Source organism: Salmo trutta, chromosome 27 (assembly GCF_901001165.1).
Source record: "Salmo trutta chromosome 27, fSalTru1.1, whole genome shotgun sequence".
Lineage (NCBI taxonomy): Eukaryota > Metazoa > Chordata > Actinopteri > Salmoniformes > Salmonidae > Salmo > Salmo trutta.
In genome coordinates, this window is record NC_042983.1 from 23,903,998 (window position 1) to 23,923,593 (window position 19,596).

General features: G+C 45.4%; 1 protein-coding gene across 1 annotated transcript in view; it reads left to right on the plus strand.

Annotated features, from left to right (window-relative positions):
* The first annotated feature begins 1,227 nt into the window (after positions 1-1,227).
* Positions 1,228-19,596, plus strand: part of LOC115164654 (eIF-2-alpha kinase activator GCN1) — a 34,709-nt gene continuing 16,340 nt past the window's right edge. Inside the window, exons 1-37 of the mRNA XM_029717358.1 lie at positions 1,228-1,293; positions 2,077-2,179; positions 2,312-2,375; positions 2,468-2,599; positions 2,743-2,851; positions 3,074-3,172; positions 3,314-3,448; positions 3,543-3,611; positions 3,782-3,890; positions 3,995-4,069; positions 4,155-4,283; positions 4,390-4,440; positions 4,548-4,646; positions 4,731-4,904; positions 5,053-5,205; positions 5,328-5,420; positions 5,612-5,687; positions 5,804-5,963; positions 6,168-6,357; positions 6,891-7,015; positions 7,208-7,386; positions 7,550-7,643; positions 12,822-12,935; positions 13,051-13,249; positions 13,582-13,734; positions 14,181-14,362; positions 15,335-15,415; positions 15,531-15,674; positions 15,759-15,883; positions 16,044-16,233; positions 17,460-17,530; positions 17,685-17,850; positions 17,993-18,187; positions 18,319-18,565; positions 18,675-18,796; positions 18,966-19,080; positions 19,278-19,457. Coding sequence (XP_029573218.1) covers positions 1,276-1,293; positions 2,077-2,179; positions 2,312-2,375; positions 2,468-2,599; positions 2,743-2,851; positions 3,074-3,172; positions 3,314-3,448; positions 3,543-3,611; positions 3,782-3,890; positions 3,995-4,069; positions 4,155-4,283; positions 4,390-4,440; positions 4,548-4,646; positions 4,731-4,904; positions 5,053-5,205; positions 5,328-5,420; positions 5,612-5,687; positions 5,804-5,963; positions 6,168-6,357; positions 6,891-7,015; positions 7,208-7,386; positions 7,550-7,643; positions 12,822-12,935; positions 13,051-13,249; positions 13,582-13,734; positions 14,181-14,362; positions 15,335-15,415; positions 15,531-15,674; positions 15,759-15,883; positions 16,044-16,233; positions 17,460-17,530; positions 17,685-17,850; positions 17,993-18,187; positions 18,319-18,565; positions 18,675-18,796; positions 18,966-19,080; positions 19,278-19,457 — 4,720 coding nt within the window. The 5' untranslated portion in view covers positions 1,228-1,275. The remainder of the gene's footprint in view (positions 1,294-2,076; positions 2,180-2,311; positions 2,376-2,467; positions 2,600-2,742; positions 2,852-3,073; positions 3,173-3,313; positions 3,449-3,542; positions 3,612-3,781; positions 3,891-3,994; positions 4,070-4,154; positions 4,284-4,389; positions 4,441-4,547; positions 4,647-4,730; positions 4,905-5,052; positions 5,206-5,327; positions 5,421-5,611; positions 5,688-5,803; positions 5,964-6,167; positions 6,358-6,890; positions 7,016-7,207; positions 7,387-7,549; positions 7,644-12,821; positions 12,936-13,050; positions 13,250-13,581; positions 13,735-14,180; positions 14,363-15,334; positions 15,416-15,530; positions 15,675-15,758; positions 15,884-16,043; positions 16,234-17,459; positions 17,531-17,684; positions 17,851-17,992; positions 18,188-18,318; positions 18,566-18,674; positions 18,797-18,965; positions 19,081-19,277; positions 19,458-19,596) is intronic.

The window sequence follows — 19,596 nt, forward strand, 5'->3', positions numbered from 1 at the left end:
ATGTGGATGGGGGGTGCTCCCATTGCTGTTTCCTAAAGTCCAAGATCGTCTCTTTTGTTTTGCTGACATTGAGTGAGAGGTTATTTTCCTGACAGCACACTCCGAAGGCCCTCACCTCCTCCCTTTAGGCTGTCTCATCGTTGTTGGTAATCAAGCCGAGGCGTGCATGCAGTCGTGGGTGAACAGGGAGTACAGGAGAGGACTGAGAACGCACCCTTGTGGGATTGAGGATCAGCGGAGTGGAGATGTTGTTTCCTACCTTCACCACCTGGGGGCGGCCTGTCAGGAAGTCCAGGACCCAGTTGCATAGTGCGGGGTCGAGACCCAGGGTCTCAAGCTTAATGTTGAGTTTAGAGGGTACTATGGTGTTGAATGCTGAGCTGTAGTCAATGAACAGCATTCTTACATTGGTATTTCTCTTGTCCAGATGGGATAGGGCAGTGTGCAGTGTGATGACTATTGCATCCTCTGTGTAGCTATTTTGGCGGTAAGCAAATTGGTGTGGGTCTAGGGTAACAGGTAGGGTGGAGGTGATATGATCCATGTCTAGTCTCTCAAAGCACTACATGATGACACAAGTGAGTGCTATGGGGCGATGGTAATTTAGTTCAGTTACCTTAGCTTTCTTGGGAGACTGGGATAGGGATTGATTGAATATGTCCGTAAACACACCAGCCAGCTGTGCAGACACACGCTCTGAGGACGTTGCTAGGGATGCCGTCTGGGCCGGCCATGGAGAAAGAGAGCCCAACAGTCTTTGGTAGCGGTCAGTGTCGGTGGCACTGTACTGTCCTCAAAGCGCGCAAAGAAGTTGTTTAATTTGTCTGGGAGCAAGACATATTAAATACTATGCTCTGTAAGAATAAGAAGGTAATGAAATCAAGGGGCACAACTTTCACTTGGGGGGAATAATGTCCTCCCCACTTCTAAAACCAAAGTTGCGCCCCTGGCGAAATCAACTGATACTCTTAAGCTTTTCAAATGTCTTTGAATGTAAAAGCCCTGTATGTGTTTCTGTATTTGTGCTTACTGTTTGTTTGTGACGTTTGTGTTACAAAAATCTATACATATTTCTTAAAGATTGTAACACATTTTAATTTGTATCCTTCAAACCGTATGGAATTTCAAATATTTTTATTTATTTAAAAATGACATAATATAATAATAAAATAAACAAACAAACAAGAAAACAGTACTTACTGTCCTTGAAGTGATGATCACTCGTATCATGAACCGGAAGTGACTACAAGTTCTCCCTAGTTTGAGACCGGCAAGATGGCAGCGGACACGCAGGTTTGTGTCGCTGATGTTTAAAATGGAGCTGATTCCTCCTCGAGGATTTGTCAACAACATACTGCTGATAGGGAAGATATGATATGAGGGATAATTCATTTATTGTGGCTGCCTGTAGGGTTTCCCGTAAAATAAATGATTTAAACATTGTCCAGCTGGCTAAGCTAGCTAGCTAACCGTTACCTGGCTAGTACAGAGTGCTGACGTTAGCCATAGGTCGCGTAAATATAGTAGCCAGCTAACTAGCAGTACGTGGCTAACTAGCTAGTCAGTTTCTCGTGGTGACCAAATCCGTTGTTTTAGATTAATCGAAACACCAACTAGATGAGTAGGTTTCATCCAGCCTAGTTTCTAATTTATTTAGCAGTTAGCGACAATGAAGCATTTCATGAACTTGTTCTTTGTTGGCAACAGCCAATTTTAGGTAGAACATATACTATACAGTACTTGTTTGCTAGCTATTATGAGAAGCCAAACACGACTGTCTTCTGAATGGCATATTGTATTTGGTGACCACACCTCAGTATCCAGAAATTTGCTCAATTAAATGTTTTAATTGTTATGGGTGGTCTGATCACTATCTGCCTGATGATGCCATAAAAATCTCAGAAGATATGTTTTCCATCTTGATAAATTGAAGACTAATTACAAAGTTACATCTTCAATCAGTGTGACATTTCTGAATATTCAGTACTATTGTTTCAAATGATTGTCTTTATCCTAGATGCACACATTGCCAGGCGGCTTTCATTTGATTTTGGATGTCTGTGTGTATTGCACCAGGTTTCGGACACACTGAAGAAATTTGCTGTGAAAGTGACCACAGCCAGTGTAAGCGAGCGTAAGGAGATTCTTGGCGAACTGAAACAGTGTGTTAGCGGCAAAGGTGAGGAGACCGATGCCCATGTAGTTAGTATAATTTGTTTATTTTCTGCTCTCACTCTGTTTATTTTTTGTCTTGGATTGTCAAATTAAAGCAAACTGGTGTGAGTGATTGACAATGTGTATGTCCTTATAGAGCTACCAGAGCCAGCCATCAAAGGGCTATGCAAGCTCTTCTGTCTCACTCCACACAGATACAGGTAGGTGCCCTTAGCCTACTGCTCTTCAGTATTCCCCAGTTATTGATTTGTAGGAAGTGTGTGTTGAGAGTTAAATGACATGTCTTCTCTAGGGATGCTGCATCTCGACGAGCTCTCCTCTCCGTCATTGGCCTACTGGCTGAGTCTCAACCTGAAATCCTAGCAACCAGCCTCCTTCACTGCCTCCTCAACTGTGGCGTCATCAGCAAGAATGGAGCACCCAGGTAGGACTTGGGGATAGGAATAGGGCTAAGACTAAATGCTTTGTATACATTTTACAGTGAGTTCTGTGAAATATTGTTCTAATTTCACCACATACAGAATACCTTATTTGTGTTCCCTGTCCATCTTGTTATGGTGTTGTCAGTAAGAGTACAGGCTCGGCTGCCTTCACCGGGCTGGCCTGGACCTGCCTGTTGGTTCGCTCTGTGTTCTTGGCTCCAGAGAAAAGAGTGTGCCCCATCTGGAAGAAACTGGTAAGTGAGCAAGGAATCAGACACTGCTTATAGAAGCCATGCCTTTCACCTCCCAGCAATCACTATTTACATATATACTGTGAAACGATTTCGGCATGAATTTAGATGTCGTCAATTCCACACAGGTGATGGGATGTTGGATTTGGTTGTATAGGGACTTGTTAAGCCCTACTACTGTTTCTGCATCCACCCATCCATGCTTCACTATCTTTCCTCTGACAGGTGGAGGTACAGAGTTTACTGCTGGCTGAAGTGGTGGGAGGGGCTCAAGCAACAGCACTGAAGTCAACCCTGAAGAACCTGAGCCACCTATGGAAAAAGGTAAGGGAGGTGTGGGGTTGGTATTCAAGGAACGCCAGACGGTTATAAGGAATATTTGGACACTGTCATCATGGTCCAGTGTAAAATCAATATATTGGATTTGCTATGATTTAAATGCTTGTCTCTGCTGTTTTTCTCCAGAACCCTGGCCTGGCGGATCAGTATATAAGCACACTGTTGAGTCTGGAGCAGAACCCCAGCTCACTGGTTCTGCTGGGGGTGTGTCTGGACTTTTGCACAACTCACAAAGACATGGCCACTGTAGAGAAACACAAGGTGAGTCTGTTATTTGAGTTCAATTAGATGAAAAATATTTCTATATAATAATAAAAAATCTATATCTGTAACCAAGCCTCTATTTTGTTTTTAGAGTGCCATATTGGACCTGTATATGAAGGCAGTCCTCATGAGCAAGACTAGACCACACCAACACCTATTGGTGAGTGGTGCTGGACTGGCCCTGAAACTGCTTTTGTCAGTGAGACCCAAAGATCGCAATTCACAACCTAAAGACCTCCCATAGCCACAATTTGATGTGTATTGCAAAATATATTTTGGGTGTTAGTGCTAAAACTTCTTCTCTGTAATGTGTTTTGTGTTCCTCTGCAGGACAAGAGTGGTTCCTTGCTGCGCCATGTCTCCCACTCTGAGTTCAAGGAGCTGCTGCTGCCTGCCCTGCAGAAGGCCATGCTCCGCAGCCCAGAGAACGCCATGCAGAGTGAGTACAGTAGCTAATATCACAATCAAACACAATGTTGTGTATATTACCTACTATGTATTGTAGTTTTGTCCTTTCAAGATATAATTTCCTCTCTCCTTCAGCCGTCTCCTGTCTACTGGCTTCAGTGACTCTTGACCTCAGTCAGTATGCCATGGATATTGGAAAAGGCATTGCAAGTAAGTCAGGCCTTTATATGTAGAAATGTAGCTTTTTGAGGATGTTTCTCTCTCTCTGTGTGTGTAACCAGGTTGTGTGTTTCAGGTCAGCTGAAGGCCAATAATCCCCAGCTGATGGAGCAGGCAGTGCAGGCCATGCGGAACCTGGCCAAGCAGTGTAGTGACCCTAGCGCTGTACAGGATGTCATCACACACCTCTTCAGCATCCTGGGAGGCAAGGACAACTCACTTTACTATGACCTAAGAAACATTTGAACACACATGGCACAACACCCAAGTGTAAAGTATGTTTTTGCACTAACAGAACTGTGTATTTTCAGGGTCAGAGGGGAAGCTCACAGCGTTCGGCCAGAAGATGAGTGTGCTGTCAGGTAGCGTGGTCACTAGTCTTCTGTCCTTCATAACCCACACTTAGTGTGTAGTCTTGCAGACCGATGAATGTTGTCTTTTAACCCTGGTTTTGACTTGTTCTGTCCAGGTATCGGCAGCTGCAGCCATCATGCTGTGTCGGGTACCTCTAGCCAAACTCTCAGCTCTACAGTCGCTGTGCTGTTCATCCCTTATCTGCAACAAGAAGGTAAGAACTATCTCTCATTCCTTCCTCCTTCTCATTCCCTTCATCCATAGAGAGAGGTGCTCATGTTGTGTTTCTGTCTGTCAGTCCATGAGGGGACCTTGGTGCACGCAGTGGCTATGCTGTCTCAGTGGAGTGGGCGGCTGACGGTGGAGGTCCCCAAGGCTCTGCTGGACTGGTTCAAGAAGGCCTTCACCCTCAAGACCTCCACCTCTCCTGTCCGCCACGCATACCTGCAGGCCATGCTGGCGGCATTCAAAGGTTAGTTAGTCACAGGCACTGGGCGACTGTTACCTGTGTGTCTGTGAGCTTGTCTTTGAAATTAAATAACTTTTCTGCGTGTATTGATCCAGTTCTACGGAATGCAGGAGGCACAGAATCACAGCCCTGCCCTCTCTCTCCTCTCCAGGGGACACTCTGGGACAGGTGTCTGACCTCGTGCCCCTCCTTCTCCAGACAGTGGAGAAGGCTGCGGCCCAGAACTCCCAGCATGCTCTGCTCTCAGAGGGCGTGGCTGCTGCTGTTCTCCTGAGTCGACTGTCTCTGCTGGAGACCCAGACAGGTGAGAGAATTTAGGATCATGACACCCCATAATTATTGAATGTTGAGGTTCTCAGTAGGGGACAGTGCCCTTGTTCATCAGTTTAGAGACTGATAGAATGGTGTGTTTTGTCGTTACTGCAGAGGCCAAGTTGGCTGTCTTCTGGACCCTGATCCTGGATGAGAAGAAACCTTTATTCACCACAGAGAAGTTCCTCTCCCAGGCCAGTGAGGAAGGTGAGGCATAATAAACAAACGGTACACAAAACACTAATGCAGACTGTCAGTAATCGCGCAGGTGTCAAGATATGGGACGATATTGAGTATTACATTTTAGTGATTTAGCAGACACTCTTATCCAGAGCGACTTACATTAGTGAATGCATACATTTTCATACATTTCATACATTAAATCTCTTTCACCCCAGCGTTGTGCACAGTGATACAGCTGTGTGAGAGAATTTTCTTGGACCACTCCCACCGACTCACCAACGGCAAATCACCGTGAGTGATTGTTTTACTGTCTCAGTCGCTCTGAATTTGTATCAGCATTTTGCGTAACACATTTCCACGTTTAGTACTCTGTAAGTGTTGACTCTTTCTGCACTCCTTCCTGTCAGGATGTACCACCATGCCACTGTGGCGGTGCTGCTGTCTCGTAGTTGGCGTGTGCGGAAGCGGGCACAGCAAACCGTGAAGAAGCTGCTCTCCTCCCTGGGCGGCTCCGGGCTGGCCCACGGCCTTCTGGGAGAACTAAGAGTGGTCATCAACAAACACAAGGTACGAATAGTTGACTGTGAGGCACTAAGAATTTTTATAGATTTGTAGTTGCAGGTCTCACCTCAGTGGTACTATAAACTAGGAATGACTGATTTTAAATTGGGATGTTAAGTACAAATATTTTAATTGTATTTGTAGTGTAATATGAATCTCTACATTATCCCTTTGTCATTGACTATATACTGTGTCTTTGTCTTTCCCCAGGTGTTGCCTCAGGAGGTGCTGCAGACAGAGTCAGGGGAGTTGTCTGAGGTGGGCAAGGCCTACAGTCCCCCCCGTGTCCTGCTGGAGGCACTGGGTGTGGTGTGCTCTGTGGCCGGCCAGTGGAACGACACAGCCGAGGCTGACAAGATTGCCATGGAGATCCTGGTCGTCACCCACCATCCCTCCATAGGTCTGTTCGTTTACTTGTTACTAATTTAATAAACTTTAGAATGTAGTTTTTAATAACTGTGCGTTGAGCTACTGCTGCACATTTAACCCTCCAGGCTGCCCTGACATCGGTATGCTATTTTCCCCACTTCAAATAGCAGTTACATGCGCTCACCTAACGTTTCCACAACACCTGACACGGATCAATGCAAAACACTCTTAACATTTCATGTTTTAGTTTTGTATTAACACTTGCAGTGTTTTAAAATGATATGCAGAATCTTTTTGTAACAATCAGTTCTATCATGGCAAATCTTCTTTCGTTGTTGCTGTTAGCCAAACTACTGGAGAAAAGCAGCATGGCTCCTGTTTACCTCTGCCATGTGCATTTGCTTCGTTCTGATTGGTCAAGATTCAATAGCAAAGAGCTTTTCTTTTTTGGAATTTCGATTATTTGGATTTCTGAACAATTATGATATTACTTGAAATGCCCATCCCTAGTATAAACCCACTACTAGTACTGACATCTTTCCCCCCTCCACTCTGATGATGCAGTTGAAGCTCGACCCGGTTTCTGGCCGCACCTGCTGTCCAGCATGAACATCAAGGCCGACGAGTTCATAGACAAGAACCTGGATGACATTCTGCCACGGCTGTTGCAGGCCAACGCTGACAATCAGGTCGGAACATATTTTACATATTGGCATCCTTACATCAGATGTACACATACAATACACGTACATACTTACACTCACAGCCAAGGGATGGTTGAGGCCTACCTTTGCTCTCGGTGATTGGATGAGACAAGCCTATGGTCCAACTTGTCATGTACTCTTATTGGCTGACTGATGGTCGTCCTCTTGTTTCACCAGGCTATAAGGAATGCGGTCGGTGCCCTGTCCGGTCTCTCTCCTATCAAGCTGCTGCCACGGGTGATGGAGCATGTGACACAGTGGCTGTCCAATCCGGCGCTGCGGCAGGTCACCAGGGAGGAGTACGCCATCATGCTCACCCCTGAGGGAGAGCTGTATGACAAGAGCATCATCCAGAGGTAGGACACTAATACAGTGCAAGAGCTGTTCTGTGGGTTTCACATTGTAGTCAGCAAGAATGCTTATCATTGTTTCAAAGACCTTGGCTATGTTGATTTCTTAGTTAAATGCAACAAAGGCTTGTTTCAACATTTCATTCTCTTCCTCCCGTGTCCTGTGCAGTGCCCAGCAGGAGAGCACTAAGAAGGGCAACATGAAGAGGGAGAACAAGGCCTACTCGTATAAGGAACAGATCATAGAGCTAGAGCTGCAAGAGGTGAGACTATGGGGGGCTATGATTGATAAACTATATGGAGAGAGGATTGTTAACTGTTGCACTCCTACCTCTTACCTTATTACTGTACAGTGCCTTCAGAAAAATATTCACACCCCTTGACTTTTTCCACATTTTGTTGTTACAGCCTGAATTTAAAATGGATTGAATTTAGATAAAAATAATTCACTGGCCTACACACAATACTCCATAATGTCGAAGTGGAATTATGTCCCTTAGTCGAGCAGTGAATTTCAAACACAGATTCAACCACAAAGGCCAGGGAGGTTTTCCAGTGCTTCGCAAAGAAGGAAACATATTGGTAGATGGGTATAAATAAAAAAGCAAACATTGAATATCCCTTTGAGCATGGTTAACTTAATTACACTGTGGATGGTGTATCAATATACCCAGTCACTACAATTTTTTAAATGTAACTTTTATTTAACTAGGCAAGTCAGTTAAGAACAAATTCTTATTTACAATGACGGCCTAATAAAAAGGCAAAAGGCCTCCGGCAGGGCCTGGGATTAAAAAATTATAATGAATACTATATAAATATAGGACAAAACACACATCACACCAAGAGAGACAACACAACACTACATGAAGAGAGACCTAAGACAACAACATAGCAAGGCAGCAACACATGACAACACAGCATGGTAACAACATAACAACAACATGGTACAAACATTATTGGGCACAGTCAACAGCACAAAGGTCAAGGAAGATACCGGCGTACTTCCTAACTCCGTAGCCAGAGAGGAATGAAACTGCTCAGGGATTTCACCACGAGGCCAATGGTACATTTAAAACGGTTAGAGCAGCGGTGACCAGCCATTTCTCAGTCAAGATCACTTTCGCAGTCAAAAAGCAAGCTGAGATCTACTGCTCAGATGTATATTTTTACATTATCCTCACACAAAGAGTTTAATAGGAATGAGGTTTGGGCAGTAGGCCTTAATACATTATCACAGCATATTAGATATATGATTGGCCTGCCAATATTGTTAATCAGACCATATTATTTTCAAAACTCGAGCTTTGATAACAAAATAGATCAGTTGGTTTAGCACTTTTTTTTATTTTACTGGACTGATGGAACCTGCATCTGATGGTCAACGAGGTCAAATCACGACGTCCGTGATCTTCAGGTCGAAAGGTCGGAGCTCTAGAAAGATGTCCGAGTTTCCGACTTGGAATTTCGAGTTGGATGACCGTTTAAAACAACTTTTCACAACCGCCTCTCACAGTCCCTGCTCTCTCCTTCCTTTCCTCCAGTGAGACTGATCAGAGAGAGGACACCGTCTTCTACCTGTTGGCGAAACTCGTGTCGCACCGCATCTGCCTCATGCACAAATTCATGTTGTTCCTGTGATCAGAGAAAGTTAAATATTCCTTAATATTAATATCGACACAACGAGCTGCTAATAATAATAAAACGTAGGGCTATCGATACTCGGCTACTCATTCATTGCAGCTGCAGCCCAAGCGGAAATACGGAGAATGTGTTTTGTTATAGTGTTAATAGTAATAACTCGCTCATAAAAACAGCAGCTCTTTGCTGTATCCGTTGACAGTCTCTCTGTGGTCGTGGTTTTAAAAGTTATTAAATCTTACGTAGGCTAGTAGCCTATTAAACTTGGCTGTGGCCAGGGTCATGGAAGCTCTGTAACCATAGTGATTTGAGCTATCCGATTGGGCAGCACAGTAGGTGCTCTAGATTGTCACAGATTTGCCGGTCCGCCGGGTGTGCAGGACTTCAGAATCAAGTGCACCTACCGGCAACAGCTCAACACAATTTTAAAAAATGAGCGCAAGCCTCGCTCGTTGGCTTTCTACAGAAATATTTGATGATCGACTAGGAATGCCTTGAAGGTTGACGACCACTGGGTTAGAGTTTAATGGCTCTGATAGGACTGAAGATAGATCAACAACATTGTAGTTACTCCACAATACTTACCTGATTGAGACAGTAAAAGTGAATCCTGTACAGAATAAAAATATTCCAAAACGTCAGTGGTTGAAAAAACAACAATTGTCATACTTCAGTTAAAGATGCCTTAATAGAAAATTACTAAAGTGAAAGTCACCCAATAAAATACTACTTGAGTAAAAGTTAAATATCCTTAAGTATCAAAAGTAAATTGTAAAGTATATTGTAAAAATATACTTTAAGTATTTCAAGTGTGAATAATTTCAAATGGCCTATATTCAGCAAACCAGATGGCACCATTTTCTTGATTTGTTTATTTACGGATAGGCAGGGGCACACTCCAACACATCATTTACAAACAAAGCAGCATACCACCCTGCATCTGACTGCTGGCTTGCTTCTGAAGCTAAGCAGGGTTGGTCCCTGGATGGGAGACCAGATGCTTCGGGAAGTGGTGTTGTACGGCCAGTAGGGGGTGCACTTTCCTTTGGATGGAACCCCCCCCCTGTGCCCCAGGGCAGTTATTGGGGGACGTTAAATGGGTGTCCTGACTCTGTGGTCTCTAAAAGATCCCGTGGCACTTATTGTAAGAATAGGGGTGTTAACCCCGGTGTCCTGGCTAAATTCCCAATCTGGCCCTCACCATCACGGTCACGTAATCATCACCAGCTTCCAATTGGCTCATTCACCCCCCCCCCCCCCCCCCCCCCCCCCCCGCCTGTAACTATTCCCCAGGTCGTTGCTGTAAATGAGAATGTGTTCTCAGTCAACTTACCTGGTAAAATAAGGGTTAAATTAAGTCTGCCAGATCAGTGGCAATAGGGATGACCAGGGATGTTCTCTTGATAAGAGCATGAATTTGACAATTTTCCTGTCCTGCTAGGCATTCAAAATGTAATGTACTTTTGGGTGTCAGGGAAAATGTATGGAGTAAAAATAATGTTATTTTCTTTAGGAATGTAGTCAAGTGAAAGTTGTCAAATATAAATAAAGTAAAATACAGAAATCCCCAAAAAATTACTTGCGTAGTACGTTAAAGTATTTCTACTTAAGTACTTTACACCACTGCAAAACATGCATCCTGTTTGCAATAAGGCACTAATGTAAAACTGCAAAAAATGTGGCAAAGCAATTCACTTTTTGTCCTGAATACAAAGTGTGATGTTTGGGGCAAATCCAATTCTACACATTGACTACCACTCTCCATATTTTCAAGCACAGTGGTGGCTGCATCATGTTATGGATATGCTTGTAATTGTTAAGGATTGAGGAGTTTTTCAGGATAAAAATAAATGGGATGGAGCTCAGCACAGGCAAAATCCTAGAGGAAAGCCGGTTCAGTCTGCTTTCCACAAGACACTGGGAGATGAATTCACCTTTCAGCAGGACAATAACCTAAAACACAAGGCCAAATCTACACTGGAGTTGCTTACCAAGAAGACAATGAATGTTTGACTTAAAGCTACTTGGAAAATCTATGGCAAGACCTGAACATGGTAGTCTAGCAATGACCAACAATCACTTTGATAGAGCATGAAACATTTTGAAAAGAAAAATGGGCAAATGTTGCACAATCCACTTGTGGAAAGCTCTTAGAGACTTACCTAGAAACACTCACAGCTGTAATCTCTGCCAAAGGTGAAGTATTGGCTCAGGGCTGTGAATACTTTAATTTTCCATACATTTGCAAAAATGTCTAAAAACATGTTTCACTTTGTCATTGAGGTATTATGTGTAGATGGTTGAGATTTTTATTTTTTTAGTCCATTTTGAATTATGGCTATAACACAACAAAGTGAAATAAGTCAAGGGGTATGAATACTTTTTGAAGGCACTGTGTATGGGCTAATAGATGCAGGAGCATATTGGTACTGTTTGATGATCCTCTGTTATCAGAGAATGTAAACTGAACAAAAATATAAACGCAACATGCAACAATTTTGACTGAGTTACAGTTTATATAAAGAAATCAGTCAATTGAAATAAATTCATTAGGTGGTTATCTATGGATTTGTCATGACTGGGAATACAGATATGCATCTGTTGGTCATAGATACCTTTTTAAAAAAAATGGTTGTGGCGTGGATCAGAAAACCAGCCAATATCTGGTGTGACCACCATTTGCGTCTTGCAGCGTGACACATCTCCTTCGCATGGAGTTGATCTGGCTGTTGATTGTGTCCTGCGGAATGTTGTGCCACTCCTCTTCAGTGGCTGTGCGAAGTTGTTGGATATTGGCGGGAACTAGCACACATTGCTGTACACGTTGATACAGTGCATCCCAAACATGCTTAATGAGTGACATGTCTGGTGAGTATGCAGTTGTGTTCATTGTCCGCAGCTTATCCCTGCTCATAACAAAACCCCACCGCCAAGAACGGGTGCACTCTGTTCACAACGTTGACATTGGCAAACAGCTCGCCCACATGATGCAATACACGCTGGCTGCCATTGGCCCGGTACAGTTGAAACCGGGATTCATCCACGAAGAGCACACTTCTCCAGCGTGCCAGCGGTCATCGAAGGTGAGAATTTTCACACTGAAATCGGTTATAACGCAGAACTGGTGAGGACAACGAGCACGCAGATGAGCTTCCCAGAAACGGTTTCTGACAGTTTGTGCAGAAATTTTTCAGTTGTGCAAAGCCACAGTTTCATCAGCTGTCTGGATGGCTGGTCTGACGATCCCGCAGGTGAATTAGCCGGAGGTCCTGGGTTGGCGTGGTTAGACGTGGTCTGCGGTTGTGAGGCCAGTTGGATGTACTGCTAATTCTCTGGCAACAGCACTGGTGGACATTCCTGCGGTCAGCATGTCAATTGCATGCTCCCTCAACTTGAGACATCTGTGGCATTGTGTTTTGTGACAAAACTGCACATCTTAGAGTGGCTGAGATATTGTCCCCAGCACAAGGTGCACCTGTGTAATGATCATGCTGTTTAATCAGCTGCTTGATATGCTACACCTGTCAAGTGGATGGATTATCTTGGCAAAGATAGAAATGCTCACTAAAAGGAATATAAACAAATTTGTGCACAAAATTCAAGAGAAATAAGCTTTTTGTGCTTATGGAACATTTCCGGGATTATTTATTACAGCTCATGAAACATGGGACCAACACTTTACATGTTTTTAATTTTTGTTCAGTATAATAGGTCTAACTTGAATTACGATTGAACCATCATTAATTGAAGAAAGTAGAGTTATCATGAAATGAACACGGTGATTTCTATGTCTGTTTTAGGAGATCAAGAAGAAGAAAGGCATCAAAGACGAGTTGCAGCTGACCAGCAAACAGAAGGAGATGATGCAAGCCCAGCTGGAGAAAGAGTCCTCCATTCGCAAGAGACTACAAGGGGTACGGCCAGACACTTTAACATTTTTCACACTTATCCAGTTTCTCAAACGTTAAACTCTAGACATTGACATAATGTTCCTGTTGTTTGATCGATCGACTGTTGTGTGGTTGTCAGCTGGACATGGAGCTGCAGTGTGCGGTGGGTCTGTTGGAGGCAATGTTGATCCAGAAGCCTCCCCAGATCTCCTGGCAGCTCCCAGGGGTCCTCCAGGTCCTACTGCCCCTCCTCCACTCCCCCCTGGCCGCCCCACGCCTGCAGCAGGCCTTCCTCGACATAGGAGCCTGCCTCATGCCCACGGAGCTGCACTACCTGGGTACATATAATATATGGTGTAATATATTCCATTTTGTAGACACTTTTATCCAAAGCATAGACTAATACTCGGTAGAGCTTTCCTCTCACTTCCCTCATATGTCCTTGTTCACACACCTTCACAGATCTGACAGGACTGGATAGGAGAAAATAACATGGAAACTCCACCTAGCCTACATGAAAACTATGTGGAGTTATTGCTTGTACCTATCCAGTTGTCTCTGATCTTTAAATGGGAGTGAACAAAGATAAAGTGGAAGGAAAAACGTTCTACTTCCTGTGATGAAACTTCCTCTTACCTCCTGCATGTTCTACTCATGGTCTGCTCCACAGCTGTGCTGGTGGGCAGGGTGACACTGCGCCTGATGAAACCTGAGTGTGATCTGGACGAGGCCTGGGGACAGGAGGATCTAGAAACAGCCACCCAGCGCACTGTCGGGCTGCTGCACATGCACACTGTCCCACACAGAGAGGGCAAGGCTGGTGGTGAGTACACTGTCCCACACAGAGAGGGCAAGGCTGGTGGTGAGTACACTGTCCCACACAGAGAGGGCAAGGCTGGTGGTGAGCACACTGTCCCACACAGAGAGGGCAAGGCTGGTGGTGAGTACACTGTCCCACACAGAGAGGGCAAGGCTGGTGGTGAGCACACTGTCCCACACAGAGAGGGCAAGGCTGGTGGTGAGCACACTGTCCCACACAGAGAGGGCAAGGCTGGTGGTGAGCACACTGTCCCACACAGAGAGGGCAAGGCTGGTGGTGAGCACACTGTCCCACACAGAGAGGACAAGGCTGGTGGTGAGCAAACACACACACACAGAGAGAGGGCAAGACTGGTGAAGAAACACGGACACAATACAGACACACATCAACGACATCAACATTGAGATTATACCTGCTCGTGTCCTAATGCGCTCATCCTGTTGTTTCAGACATGGCTCCACTGTCTGCCCCAGCCTTCTCCTTCTGTTTCCCCCTGCTCAACACCGTGCTCAGGGACTCCTTGGGCAGCACTGAGGAGACGGAGAGCATGCAGGTCCGTGCCCTGCAGGTCATCAATGTGCACGCTCAACTTCGCGCTGAGGTTGACACCACAGACATACTCATCGATGAGGTAAGAGTTGATCAAGTTTATCGTCTCAGTGTGTTGTCACATCTCTTTGTCTGAGGCATACTCCTACCAATGTATAATACTCCTACCAATGTATATTACTCCTACCAATGTATATTACTCCTACCAATGGATAATACTCCTACCAATGTATAATACTCCTACCAATGTGTATAATACTCTTACCAATGTATAATACTCCTACCAATGAATAATACTCCTACCAATGGATAATACTCTTACCAATGGATAATACTCCTACCAATGGATAATACTCCTACCAATGGATAATACTCCTACCAATGGATAATACTCCTACCAATGGATAATACTCCTACCAATGGATAATACTCCTACCAATGGATAATACTCCTACCAATGGATAATACTCATACCAATGGATAATACTCCTACCAATGGATAATACTCCTACCAATGGATAATACTCCTACCAATGGATAATACTCCTACCAATGGATAATACTCCTACCAATGTGTATAATACTCCTACCAATGTGTATAATACTCCTACCAATGTGTATAATACTCCTACCAATGTGTATAATACTCTTACCAATGGATAATACTCTTACCAATGGATAATACTCTTACCAATGGATAATACTCTTACCAATGGATAATACTCTTACCAATGGATAATACTCTTACCAATGGATAATACTCTTACCAATGGATAATACTCTTACCAATGGATAATACTCCTACCAATGGATAATACTCCTACCAATGGATAATACTCCTACCAATGGATAATACTCCTACCTATATGGATAATACTCCTACCTATATGGATAATACTCTTACCAATGGATATAATACTCTTACCAATGGATATAATACTCTTACCAATGGATAATACTTTTCTCTTCCTGCACTCTCCACTCTATTAATGGCTGGCCATCATGGACAAAGGGCTTATGTTTGTATGACTTGTCTCTCTGTTTTGTCTCTCAGAATGGTCCTGAGCTGCTACCTCGTTTCAGTATGCTGCTTCTCCTGACCAGAGTCATCTCCACTGCAGCACCCAGACTGCAGGTACACACTTCAGCACCATGCTTCTACCACATTTACAGACTAATAGTAACCAGTAGAGCTCTCACATACGTTTATACACTGTCTGAGCGTAGATCTGTAATTGTGTGTGTTTCAGGTGCTGGCGTCCCAGTGTCTGACAGCAGTGTGTGCCAGTGGAGGAGGAGAGAAGGGCTGTGCTCTGGCTGAACAGAATGAGATAGACGTCCTGCTGGAGGCTTTGCTCTCCCCCTGCTTCTCTGTCAGAGACGCTGCCCTCAGGGTGAGGAAATAGTGTGTGTGTTCTGTGTGTACTGTGTGTGGGTCTTTGGATGTGTGTTAATGTCCCACCTCTCTCACTGTCCAGGGCCTGTTGGAGATGGAGATGGCTCTGCCTACAGAAAGTACAGATGCCAATGGTCTGCGTGTTCTCCGCAGGCTGTGGGTGTCCAGGTTTGATGTGGAGGAGGAGGGCAGGACCCTGGCTGAGAAGTGAGTAGCTAACGTTGTCTCCTCTATGTAATACTTAGCTAGTTGAATATAGCTCCCGTCTTCAAAATGACTTTGCTTTCGAGAAGTAGCGCGTCTCTCCTCTCATGTAGCGTAGCTGCTGTGACTGACCATACCTCTCTGCTCCCCTTCTCTCCCCCAGGCTGTGGCAGGCTCTGTGTCTGGAGCTGGTCCCTGAGCTGTGCTCTCTGCTCATTGGAGATGTGACCCACCATGAGGAGGCTGTGCGTACTGCCGGGGCCGAGGCTCTGTCCAGTGCCATCAGCGAGTACCGCGACCAGTCCCCCGCTGTCCTGGGCCAGCTCAATGAGCTCTACCACCAGAAACTCTACGTGAGTCTCCCTCACCCATGGCCCTCCTATCACAGCTCAGGAATAGCCAATAGTTGGGTATCAGGAGTGGTGTGTTGTAAGATACACTATATATACAAAAGTATGCAGACACCCTTTCAAATTTGTGGATTCGGCTATTTCAACCACACCCATTGCAGACGGGTATAAAGTTGAGCACAGAGCCATGCAATCTCCATAGACACACATTGGCAGTAGAATGGCCTTACTGAAGAGCTGTGACTTTCAACATGGCACTGTCATAGGATGCTACCTTCTCAACAAGTCAGTTCTTAAAATGTCTACCCTGCTAGAGCTGCCCCGGTCAACTGTAAGTGCTGTTATGGTGAAGTGTAAACGGCTCAGCCGCAAAGTGGTAGGCCACACGTGCTCATAGAACAGTACCGCTGAAGCACATAAAATCATCTGTCCTCGGTTGCAACACTCACTACCGAGTTCCAAACTCCCTCTGGAAGCAACTTCAGCATAATAACTGTTCGTCGGGAGCTACATGAAATTGATTTCCATGGCCGAGCAGCCGCACACAAGCCTAAAATCACCATGCGCAACGCCAAGCGTCGGCTGTAGTGGTGTAAAGCTCGCCGCCATTGGACTCTGGATCAGTGGAAACGCGTTCTCTGGAGTGATGAATCACACTTCACCATCTGGTAGTCCGACAGACGGATCTGGGTTTGGTGGATGTCAGGAGTACGCTACCTGCATAGTGCCAACTGTAAAGTTTGGTGGAGGAGGAATAATGGTCTGGGGCTGTTTTTCATGGTTCGGGTTAGGCCCCTTAGTTCCAGTGAAGGGAAATCTTAACGCTACAGCGTACACTGACATTTTAGACAATTCTGTGCTTCCAACTTTGTGGCAACGGTTTGGGGAAAGCCCTTTCCGGTTTCAGCATGACAATGCCCCTGTGCACAAAGTGAGGTACATACAGAAATGTTTTTTCGAGATCGGTGTGGAAGAACTTGACTGGCCTGCACAGAGCCCTGACCTCAACCCCATCGAACACCTTTGGGTTGAATTGGAAAGCTGAATGTTCCAACATCTAGTGGAAAGCCTTCTCATAAGAGTGGAGGCTTTTATAGAAGCAAAGGGGGGACCAACTACATATTAATGCCCATGATTTTGGAATGAGATGTTCAATGACCAGGTGTCCACATACTTTTGGTCATATAGTGTAGAACCATGGTCAATGTGAAACTGTTGTCTTTTTACAGAGACCTCCTCCTGTCCTGGATGCTTTAGGACGAGTCATCTCTGAACAACCACCTGACCAGTGGGAAGCCAGGTAAGCGAACTCAGCCACTCAACAATGTCGATACAACTCTTATTCCAGTGTATAGCACTGGGTGATGATGATGATAGCTTTCCAGATTCTAATTTGCTGTGTTTAAGTGGCACCACCTTGTGTATGGTGTCTAAGGGTATGTTGGTGTCTGCAGGTGTGGCATCGCCCTGGCTCTGAACAAGCTGTGTCAGTATCTGGAAGAGCCCCAGGTTACTCCTCTCTTCCTGTTCTTTGTTCCTGACGCTCTGAATGACCGTCGCCCTGAGGTGCGGCGCTGCATGCTGGACGCTGCCCTCTCCGCCCTGAACACACACGGAAAGGTACCAACACTCTTTATATACTCTAGACAGCCACACCCTTCTCCTGGCACCCAATGCAACTGCTCCTCTCTCAATGGACTCCTTTCAACTCAATACAGTATATCCCTTTTCTTTCTGAGCAGTGTGTTGTATTATGTTCCAGGACAATGTGAGCTCCCTGCTCCCCGTGTTCGAGGAGTTTCTGAAGGACGCCCCCCAGGACGCCAGCTACGACTCAGTCCGCCAGAGTGTGGTCATCCTAATGGGCTCTCTGGCCAAACATCTGGAAAAGAGTGACCCCAAGGTCAAACCCATTGTGGCCAAGCTCATTACAGCACTCTCCACACCCTCACAGCAGGTACTGGAACAATCTGTCACATTATTCGCTATAGGTTTCATCTTGATTTCTAGAACCTATATGCATTGACCTTTACAATCAAATGCCTGCTTATTGTAATCGTTGCCTTATTTGTCTCTTTGCTCCCTCAGGTCCAGGAGTCTGTGGCTAGCTGCCTGCCCCCTCTGGTCCCTGCCATCAGGGAGGATGCTGGGGGGATGGTGCGGAAGCTGCTGCAGCTGCTGCTGGAAAGTGACAAGTACGCTGAGAGGAAGGGCGCGGCCTACGGCCTGGCAGGCCTGGTAAAAGGCCTGGGAATCCTGGCCCTCAAACAGCAGGACATCATGAGCACCCTGACCGATGCCATCCAAGACAAGAAGAACTTCAGACGCAGAGAGGGTCAGTGTCTCCTCGCCAGTAGCTTAACCTCGCTGGTCTCTGTGGTTTAGTTTGTTCTCCCGCTATCTGTGCCTGTGATTTTTAACACCACTCTCTCGGTCTTCTCCAGGTGCCCTGTTTGCCTTTGAGATGCTGTGCAACATGCTGGGGAAGCTGTTTGAGCCCTATGTGGTCCACGTGCTGCCCCACCTCCTGCTCTGCTTCGGGGACGGGAACCAGTATGTCAGAGAGGTACAGTTAACATTACCAGCTTCTTATTTCAATCCCACCTACCTTCTCTCTCTCCTGTTTTCTCTCACACTTCTCACTCAACACTATTTTTCCACCTAAATAATTCTCACATTCACTCACACGTTTTGTTGTGCATTATGCTCTAAGTAACGTCTTTGCCCTTTCCCAGGCTGCAGATGACTGTGCCAAGGCGGTGATGAGGAACCTGAGTGCCCACGGGGTGAAGCTGGTGCTGCCCTCCCTGCTGGTGGCTCTGGAGGAGGAGTCCTGGAGGACCAAAGCAGGTGAGGTTCCGCCCACTGCATCATGGGCCTTTTTTTAGAGAGCTGTGCCATGTTATCCCAAATGATAGGATTGAACCATTCAGCAATCACCTGATGGTAACCACATCCTTGTCCTCCCTTCCTTGGCCCCTACTCTGCTCCCCATTCATCTCATCTTTCGCTCTTCTTAATCCTTCTACTCTCCTTTCCTCCTCCAGGTTCTGTGGAGCTCCTGGGTGCCATGGCATACTGTGCCCCTAAGCAGCTGTCCTCCTGCCTGCCCAGCATTGTGCCCAAGCTGACCGAGGTGCTGACTGACTCCCATGTCAAAGTGCAGAATGCCGGCCAACAGGCCTTACGACAGATCGGATCTGTTATCCGCAACCCTGAGATCCTGGGTAGGAGGGTTATGCTCACCTCTGAGATTTAGCTATAGGAATGTGGGGGAAAAAGCAGTTAAAGCAGAATGTACAGTTGTGTGGAAGTAATTAAGTGAAAATACTTTAAAGTACTACGTTTTTTGGATATCTGTAGTCT